General features: G+C 38.3%; 1 protein-coding gene across 1 annotated transcript; it reads right to left on the bottom strand.

Annotated features, from left to right (window-relative positions):
• Positions 1–1268: 1268 nt before the first annotated feature.
• On the bottom strand, positions 1269–3156 carry LOC142180987 (uncharacterized). The gene is made up of 3 exons (XM_075253095.1): positions 2551–3156; positions 1767–1880; positions 1269–1658 (listed from the first exon to the last, which is right to left on the bottom strand). The coding sequence occupies exons 1-3, from the start codon at positions 3154–3156 to the stop codon at positions 1269–1271; spliced, it is 1110 nt and encodes a 369-aa protein (XP_075109196.1).
• Positions 3157–10588: the final 7432 nt, after the last annotated feature.

Below are 10588 nucleotides of genomic sequence, written 5' to 3'. Positions count from 1 at the left end.
ATGTTGATGACATAATCTTTGGGGCCACCACTGATAAACTAAGTAAGGATTTTGCAAAATTAATGGGGAGCGAGTTTGAAATGAGTATGATGGGTGAACTTAACTTCTTCTTAGGCTTACAGATCAAACAAAGCCCAAATGGAACCATGATCCATCAACAGAAGTATGCAAAAGAACTTATCAAAAAGTTTAAAATGGAGGAATCAAAGGAAATAGACACCCCCATTGCAACTGCCACAAAATTAGACATTGATGAACCTGGTTCATCAGTTGATCAAAAGTTGTATAAGGTTATGATTGGTTCACTCTTGTATCTAACTGCTAGCAGACCTGACATAGTCTTCAGTGTAGGGCTTTGTGCTCGCTTCCAGGCCAATCCAAAAGAATCTCACTTAACTGATGTCAAGAGGATACTAAGATACTTCAAAGGCACCACTGATCTGTGTCTTTGGTATCCCAAAGGTAGTAATTTCAATCTAGTAGGATATGTTGATGATGATTATACAGGTTTCCTTGTGGATAGGACAAGCACCTCAGGTATGGCTCACTTTCTTGGTTCATGTCTTGTATCATGGGCCACAAAAAAGTAAAATTCAGTGGCCTTATCTACTACTGAGGCTGAATATATTGTTGTTGCATCTTGTTGTGCTCAATTGTTATGGATCAAACAACAGCGGGTAGATTTTAGCACTGAAGTTGGTTGCATTCCTATATTCTGTGATAACACTAGTGCTATAAGTATGACAAAGAACCATGTTCATCATAAGAGGACTAAGCACATAGATGTTAGACATCACTTCTTAAGAGATAACTATGAGAAAGGATTAATCTCCATAGAATTCTGTGCTACTGATAAGCAAATTGCCGACATCTTTACTAAAGCACTGAGTAGAGAAAACTTTGAGAGGAACAGGTTGGAATTAGGGATGATTAAGATCACCTAATAGGTCCAGCTCAGAATGCACAATGAAAAAAAATATGAAAACAAATTGGCTAGGAATTCTGAACTTGTGTAAATATCTAGATTAATTCTTTTTTTTTGGTTAAAATAAAATTTTTATTTCACCACGTAATGACTTTACATGCATCTAACTCATTTGGACTATTGAGTTAGTTTCTTAGATATTTACAACCATTTCTATACTTTCCTAGACTGGGTACCAATTCAATCTATCTAATACACTTTTTCATTTACAATTATATTGACCTTTAATATGTAACTGTATAGCTATATCTCTTGTTCTATGTATGACTTCTTGCTTCTTCAACTAAAACCTTCTCGCATTTCTTTCACCCCATATGTGATAGACTGTAGCTGCAAAGAGGAATCCCAATATGTGTGTCCATGGTCTGGTGCTAACTTTGCTTGCCACCCATTGCACTTCTTCCTGCCAGTTCCCTATCCTTCTCTGTATGCTTAGCCAGCTCAATATAGATTTCCACATATGTTGTGAGTAAGTACATTCAAATAACATATGCTCCAATGTTTCATCTCTTCCAGTTGTGCACAGTATACATCTTTTGTCAACTTGAATTCCCCATTTCTGTAGCCTGTCCACAGTAGCCAATCTGTTTTGTATTGCTAGCCATAGAATAAACTGATGCCTGGGTATAATGGTTTGTACCAATACTACTTTCTTCCATTCTACTTTCTGAAACTGTGGGGTAAACAATTTGTATGCTTTCTTTATGTTGAACTTCCATTGTGATTCACAGCTTCTTAGGATTGTTGCAGGATCCCCCTAATTCTCTAACCATTTTCTTGCCTCCAATATTTTCCAAACTAGCCAGCTTGCTTGTTTAGGAATATGACAATCTGATATAGTCTTCTGCTTTATGTAAAAGTAGTGAATCCATTTCACCCATAGTCTGGGAAGTAGCTAGAATCCAGATACATATGTTAAAAGTACAGATAAACTTTCAACCTAGAGTTTTCATCACTATAAGAGTACTCCCAGATGGCAAAAGAGAACTCAAACATGTCAAATTCAGGAAAATATGGTTGATGCAATTGGAAATGGCGGCCAAAAGTTAATTGATTTATTGAAGTGAATGATAAAGAGTTTTTGAGCAACTGTAATATTTATTATTATGATACTTTATGAATACATTCGGTTTTTAAAGTTTGTTATTACTGCACATATTGAAATATTGTTTATTAGTATGTGTAGAATACAAAATATGTTTCTTTTTTGAAGTTTATTGCAAGTATATGCATTAAAATTTAAAAAAAAATAGACTGCCTTTCTTCTGGTTGACAGCCCACAATAATTTGCAAATTACTGACTTATTCCATTTGTAGAAGTCTATTATGTTCAGGCCTCTAGCTGCTCTAGGCATGCATAGTTTCTCCCAAGCCACTAGAGCTTTTCTAGACACCTCATTTGTACCTGTCCAAAGAAATGTTCTACATATACTAGTCACCATGTTGATGACCTTCTTAGGCAGTAAGAAGATCTAAGCCCAGTAAGTCTGCATCTCGAACATAATACTTTTTATTAGTTGCAACCTTCCACTGTATGATAATAGTTTGGTTGACCAGCATCTAACTCTTGTAATCATCTTCTCTACTAGAGGTAGACACTGATGAACTGTAATCTTCCTTGAAGATAGAGGAACACTTAGGTATCTGAAAGGAATTTCACCAGTAGCAAAGCCCATCTCTTGTATAATCTGTTGTTTGAATTCATTTGATACCCCTGCTATATGCAATGAACTCTTCTCCATATTGGCTTTAAGTCCAGACACTTCAGAGAAATGATTGAAAGCCTGCAACATCAACAGGATAGAAATTTTGTCTGCCCTGCAACACAATAGCAGATCATCTGTAAAACATATATGAATTAGGTTGAGCTTTGAACATCTGGGGTGGTAGTTAGAATCAAGATTAGCATTTAGCTTCTTCAAGCTTCTGTTCAAGTACTCCATTGACAATACAAATAGGTAGGATGACATTGAGTCCCCCTGCCTGAGCCCTTTTTTTGCTTGGAATCTGGTAGTCAGTCCTCCATTGATCAATAAGGTATAACTGACAGTTGAAACACAAGTCATTATCCAATTTACCATCTTCATAGGAAACCCAAATTCAATCAACACCATCTGTAAAAAAATCCACTCCACTGAATCATAGGCTTTCCTAATGTCAATCTTTACCATACATCTAGGAGACACCCCTTTTCTAGAATATCCTTTCACCAATTCATGAGCTACTATGACATTGTCTAGTATACTCTTTCGTTCAATAAAAGCTGACTGAGAAGGGCCTACTATCCTATCCACCACTGTCTTCAACCTTTCAGTTATTATTTTAGCAATAGTCTTGTATATAGTTTAACAACAAGCTATTGGTCTAAAATCCTTAACCAAGGTGGGGGCTGGTACTTTAGGCACCCGGGTTATAATAGTACAATTAATTTCTTTCAAAAGCTGGCCATTCTCAAAGAATTGCATCACTGCTGTTATTATGTCTTCCCAAATAACACTCCAGTTTGCTTTAAAGAACTCAGCTGGGAAGCCATCAATTCCCGGGGCTTTATCATTGGGAAGGTTTTGAACAGTTTGGCTTACCTCCTCTCTAGTAATAGGCTTAATCAAAACTCTTTGTTGGTCTATAGTTAAGCATGAGTCATTCCTTGCAATAGTTGTATCAATACAAGGCAGTTCCTCGGCAACAGTACCCAATAACTTTCTAAAGAACTAAAGAAATTCTTGTTGGATAAGTTTTGGATCAGTGAGTAGGACTCCTTGTTCATTCTGTATAGAAGAGATTATGTTCCTTGCCTGTCTAGCTTTCATATGAGCATGAAAGAATCTGGTATTTGAGTCCCCTGAGGAAATCCATGTAGCTTTGGATTTCTATCAAAGAACTTTTTCATGAATAGTGCCCCATTTCTCCATCTCTACTAGTATCTCTTTCTCTTCATTGATCAGGCTACTGTTGAACAAATCTTCTGCTAATTTGTCTTGAGTTTCCCCCAACTTTTATTTCAAATTCATTATCCTGCCTTCTAAAGATGAGTATTCTTTATTCAGTTGTTTAGTCTCTGCTTCCACCAGCTTCAACTTCTGTCACACTTCATACATACAATATCCCTCAATATTCTGCTGCCACACATTCTGAATAATTGACTTGAAAGTATCCTGTTGTAGTAGGACATTCAGCAGTCTAAATGGCTTCTTAAGGTATTGTTTAGCTGTCACAGTGTTAATCACAATGGGAGAGTGATCTGAATACTCAGGATTCAGATAATTAGCCTCAATACTACCATTAGTTTGAAACCATTCAGCATTACCAAACACCCAATCAATATGACTGTATATCCTTTCATTCTCATCTCTTGTGTTGCACCAGGAAAACTACCACCCTTTTCTATTCACCTGCCCCATTCCCAAATCGGTGATGCAATTCTAAAAGTCCACAGTCTCAGCAGGATGTACTGGTACTCCATTAACTCTATCATCACTAGACAGTATAGTATTAAAGTCTCCCAGTAGTATCCAAGGTCCATTTATAGAACCTTTAATGTTCCTTAATTGATCCCCCAATAGTTTTCTTCCTGCAGTTGTATTGTAACCATACACATATGTCAATTCACAATTGAATTGAGATTGTCTATCCTCAATAAAACAGTGAATCAATTGTGCAGTACTATATCTAATGTTGACAGCTACTGAAGTTTTCCTCCATCCAACCCATATTCTTCCATTAAGGGCATGAGTATAATCTGTATAGAATTCCCAATCATTTCCAAACTTTCTGATTATTTTTACAGCTTTATGTTGTTTAACTCTAGTTTCAAGGCAACCAATTAGGTATATCTTTTTTCCAAGCAAAAGGTCCTTGAATTCTTTTTGCTTGTGGGCTTTATTAAGCCTTCTAATATTCCAGGAACAGAAAATCATGGAGGATGTTTCCTAGCAAATCTCTGACTTACTCTCCTTTCACCTGCTTTATAACATCAAGGGTGAATATTGGTTTATCCCCAGGGATTCCTCTGAATCACTATCCCAATCTTCCTCCTGGTGACACGGATCCTCATGCTGATTTCCCTGCCTTTGTTCTTGAAATACTAATACCTTGTTTCCACTTCTTTGAACTTGCACTTTGGTAGGGACACTATGATCTTCCTCAACAGCAATAGGTTCTTGTGGCTTTGGGTTTGTTTGCTTAACCTTCCATTTTTTCTTCTATTGTGTTGGCTTCTGTTTCACTTTATTATGCTCTTTCTTCTGAACACTTTGTTCCTGCTGATCCTCTTTTCCATAACTTTCAGTGAAATGCCCAAAGTGTGCACAGTTTTGACAGAATCTAGGCTTCCACTCATAATTTATATCTTGCTGCCATATGGTTCCATCAGATTTTTCAATCGTTATCACCTCTGGAAGTTGCTGAGTTATGTCCATCACAATGAGAACTCTAGCATATAATATCCTATCTCCTGTTGCTGTCAATTTATCAGTACATATTGGCCGACCTAGATAGCTAGCCAATCTGCCCAAATTTTCCTCAGTCCAGCATTGAAGAGGTAGCTTAGGGAATGATACCCACAGTGGAACAAGTCGCAGAGGCTCCTTGTTCATTTTGAAATCTGGTATCCATTCCTTTAAGATCATCGGCCTACTATTGAATGTATATGGCCCATTCTAAAATAATAAGTTCTTATCATCCTCCGATTCAAATTTGAATATGAAGTATCCATCATCATGAAGGAATACTCTGGGAGTTGATACAAAGTGCCAAACTTCATATACAAATTGTAGCATCTCTTTGAAACTTGGCATACCTCCTAATACATAGCCAATCAAAGCATTTATCCATTGTCTACTCTGTTTCTCCATCTCGATCTCATTTAATTGCACAACTTTAACTCTATTTTTAATGACTGGAGGGAAAAACTTCAATTTCATACCTAGATGTTGAGCATGATTGTTTTTCACCACATCCGCCATAGTAGGACCTTCAGCTTCAAAGTTTTCTTTGATCAGACCTTCAGCTTTAGAGTTTCCTTTGATCGGACTTGGTACAGCTTGTTTCTCAAGGAAATTTAGTCTTCGAGCAGTAGCATTAGATGATTCCTCCTTATGTAGCATCACCGGCATCGTTGTTTCCTATTGCATGCATCTTGATCCTTTTCCAGTCGTTACCCAATTACTCAGTTGCAGTGGTTCCATAGCTTGAGGGACCCCTAACTTTGGAGTAATTACCCTCATGTCACCATCTACCTTCATCCTAGTGGTCGGAGTTTGCCTGCCTACCGTTTCCGGCACGGCATCGTTGATAGAGCACGTTAGCAAACCTCTGCTTAACCTACACCTTCAGAGCAGTTACAGAAAATAACAAGGATGAGGGTTCGATGTTATCTAGATTAATTCTTACTCAGCTTCATACTTTAATTAGTATACTCCTGTGATATGTGTTTATATGACTCACTGATCTCTTACAAAAGTTTCTCTATTATGGCATTTGAGGCATGTTCAAGAGAGTTCTAAATGAAGAACCTGATTCATCAGTATGGGTTCATATGAAAGCGTAGGTATGTTTTCTATACTCTGCATAATTAGAAAGATTAATAATTCAATCAAGAGCATAAGTCCTATACTTGTCAAATTCCTAGAAAATTCTATCCGTTAGCATTGAACCAGTTTCGTCCACCTAGAACTCTAGACCGCAATTTTTGCCTAATATCTAGGGAAGCCAAATAGATCATTCAAAATCTGGAATTTCAGGTTGATTAGACTCCTATTTGACCACTGCAAAAGGCTGTCGTTACTTATTAAATGTGTAATTCCTTTAAATACACATCTTTTCTATAGCCTTCATCATAACTCCAAACCGTCAAAAACTCTTCTTCACTTTCACTTGCCCTCTTCTCCAAAATTCCCAAATTCTCTCAAGAAACCAACAATCATGTCTAATCCACAAGAAAATCCTGGAACTCCTCCACCACCATCTCCCTCAAATTCATCCACATCTACTCCACCCAGTGTATCCCCAAAACCTAGACTACGAAGGGTGAAAATGCTTGCTTGAAAGACTGTAGCATCTAGGGCTCTGAGGAAGGCTTTAAATAAAAGGTTGAAAGCAAGCCAAGTGAAAAAAAGCCAAGCTCCAAATTCCGACTCCAGCTCGTAGTCTGAATCCTATCAATCCGCAACTGAGGGGGAAGTACATGGGTCTTCTGACTCTGAAAAAGATTCAAGAATCTCCTTTTAAGGTAAGTTCATCTGTGATTGAAAACCTAGAGACTAGGTTTGTTCTAGTTGGACCAATTAGAGATGTTGAAATGCTTGAGAAACGTAGGAGTGGAGGTAAAAAGAATTTTGAAAAAGAAAAAGAGAGAGAGGGTGCATATGGTGAAGAGAGGGGAATTGGGAAAATTATAGTGTCTGCCATCTGTGGGATTGAACATAAAAGGGTAGAAGAGAGTGACATGAAGTCAAGGGGAAGTAGTTATGGGGAAGCTGCTGAGGGGTTGGTTCATCTGAGCACACGGAGAGATGAACCTGTTTCATCCGCTGAAGAGACCGTAGCTGACCTACTGAAAAAGGTTGGGCAAGCTATGACCCAAAGAAACGCAGAACTCCCACAACAAAAGCCCCAAATATTCCTAAGCCTTCTAAGAAAAGAAAGGCTTTATCTCCAACACCTAATTCCTCCTCATTGCCAAGGGGTAGAGCTACAAGAAGCAGGGTGAAACAGAGTGAAACTGGTCTACAAAGGGCCTTAGAAGAAAGTAAGAAAAAGAAAAAGGATAAGGGAAAGGGAAAGATTGCAGAACCCTCAGAGGTTGTTGAGGAAGAGGAGATGGAACTGGTCCATCAAGAAAGGGGTACAACAGTGGAGGTTCCTACACCCAAGCCTAAAAATCCCAAGACCTCTTCCAAGAATTCTTCCTTTGTGCCTGTGGCTGCTGAACCCACACTAGCCAAGAGGACAAGATCTGCAGTGAAAACCAAACAATCAAAAGTTTTTGATAATTATGACTGGAGTGGAGAAGAAGAAGAAAATGATTCTGAGAAGGAACTGGACAAGCTTGCCATTTTTGGCAAAAGAAAGATTTTAAAGGGTAGACTGTTGAAGGACCTGGTGGAACTAGGAATGATGAGATTGGTGAATGCTTTAGTTGCTCAGGGATGGAAGGATATGGTCCTTCAGATGGATGGTAGGCTAGCCAGAAATAAGTTGATTGAATTTATGGCCAATGTTGATGTTAAGGATGGAGTCGTTAGTAGCCTGGTCAAAGGAGTTAAAGTGCAGTTTGATGCATAGAAACTGGGAGAGATCCTGGACATACCCTCTGAAGGGTTTGATGACTATACAAGGCAAAGATGGTCATGCCTGGACTCCCTCCCTACTGCCCTTGAAATCACCAAGAGGTTTTGTGATTCAGAAGAGGTGACTGAAGCCAAGGCTGTGCAGAAAAGTGAAATGAGGCCTGAGCACAAGGTTGTGTTTGAATTTGTCAACAAGTTCTTATTGCCCAGACAGGAGAGAAGGCACACTGCTAACTATATGGATCTGGTTCTTATGGAGTGCCTGGAGAGAGGAAAGCAAATCAACTGGCCTGCCTTTATTATCAAACTGCTAGACAGGGTCATAAATGGCTCCAAAGCTCATGCTACTCCATATGGCTTCATTCTGACCACAGTTCTGGACAGGCTAAATGTGCCTCTAAAGAAATGGGACATGGCTTCAAGCAATGAACACTTTGGCATCAAAACTCTTCTTGCCTATGACTATTCAGTAAATGCTATCCCCATTGAACCTGGTTCATCCCAAAAGACACCCATCAACAGCAAAGTTAGGACTCTGGTTCAGGAATGTGCAGCCAAGGATACTGAAATTGTTAGGCTCATGGCTCGTGTGGTTGAAGTGGAAACTGAGAGGGATGGTCTCAGAACTACGCTTGCCAAAGAAAAGGAGAAGAATGATGGAATTCTTCAGAACATGCTGAATCTTCTCCAAACTCAAACCCAACCCTCCAGTTCTTCCAAGCCTTAGGATTCCTAGCTTCTGTCTCCTGAACTTGTTCAGTACCCCAGTGACCCAGATTAGGGATTTTTCTATTTTTTGCTCATGGTTTGAATGTTTTTATTTCTTTTTGTGGATTGTAGGTGGCAACATATCTCTATAAATGATAACTGCTATTTTCTCTTGTTCAATGATTAATATGTCCTTGATAGTTTAAATATGTTTGTTTGATTACTGATGATTGCACTTGCAGTTGCCCCAGTGGCCATGAGTACTTAAAATCTGGGTATCACACTTCGTATGCAACTTTTCGATGATGCCAAAAGGGGGAAGAGATATTGTACTTTACACATTCTGAAAATAAGTGATATTTATAACCTAATTAATTCATTCCTTGATAATAAGTGAATTTTCTAAGTTTAGTATTGATAGTTAACCTGAGTTCTTACGGGAATCAAATCAGTAAAAAGCACAGAGTTTGTCATCATCAAAAGGGGAAATTTGTTGGCCCAAGAACAGGTGAAGTTTTGAAAAATGACAAATGAACTCAGTCATGGACCAGGTCCATCTTGTGAAGCACAGTCATGATCAATCTATGCATGTGAGATGCACGTGAAGGAGATAAGTCCTACTGATCAAGCAGCAATATCTCCTGATCTGATCGAAAAGGTTGCATATTAGATAAGGGGAGAAAGTCTCCTTATATGAAGAGAACACGATCCAGGATAAAGATAGTGTTAGAGTTTGAGATCATCATGAACTCTTCTACGATAGAAGTTCAGCAATTGAGTCCCGATCAAACTCTGATTACTAACCTATTAAATGACAGTGATTGTTCTCTTTTATAGGTATTGCACATACGCAGAAGTGAAACTAAATTGAGAGGAAAAAAGCAAGGCAATTTTGCAAGAAATTTATGTATGATTTGAGTGTGCACTCCTGAAGCTACTTGAACGAGATAGAAGAACCAGTTCCATTGTGTCTAACTTTTACTCTAGTTCAATTGTAGTAGGTAGTTTAAAAGTTGTACCTTTAAGCTTTCATAGAAGCAATTGTATTAGGTACCTAGAGTGTTCAATTTATAGCTAACTTGAAGTTGTCGCAACAGTTGAGGCTGTGTGCCCCAACCGGATTAGAGTTAATCCTTAGGTTTACAAAAAGTTTTGTAAATGTTGTTTTGGCTCAGTGATTTTAGTGGAAGTTTGGTAAAATCCTACTGAGTAGTAGGTCGTGGGTTTTTTTCACATTTTGAGCTAGGTATTTTCCACGTAAAAATCTCTGTGTTCTTTATTTTCTTTATTTATTATTTCGTAAACAATAGTAGTTGGAACACCTAGAAGAATCAGGTTCTTCTATAGAGTAGTTAAGTGAAAATTGGGTACCACACAAATCAACCCCCCTTGTGTGGTATTAATTCTTAAAATATTATACTGCAAATGCGGTACCACAGAAGAGGCGATGGGGCCGCAGATGCGGAACAAGTGGGCAGAAGAAATAAATAGAGTCCTTCGCGAATTTTGGGTTATTTCACCATTTTTGGACTTCGGCTTGGAGCTTTTTGGGCGATTTGAAAGAGGGATTTCAAGGGAACTTTATTGAGGTAAGGTTTGGACTTGA

This window comes from Nicotiana tabacum, chromosome 5 (genome assembly GCF_000715075.1).
Source record: "Nicotiana tabacum cultivar K326 chromosome 5, ASM71507v2, whole genome shotgun sequence".
Taxonomy (NCBI): Eukaryota; Viridiplantae; Streptophyta; class Magnoliopsida; order Solanales; family Solanaceae; genus Nicotiana; species Nicotiana tabacum.
This window is presented reverse-complemented; position numbering and strand designations above follow the sequence as displayed.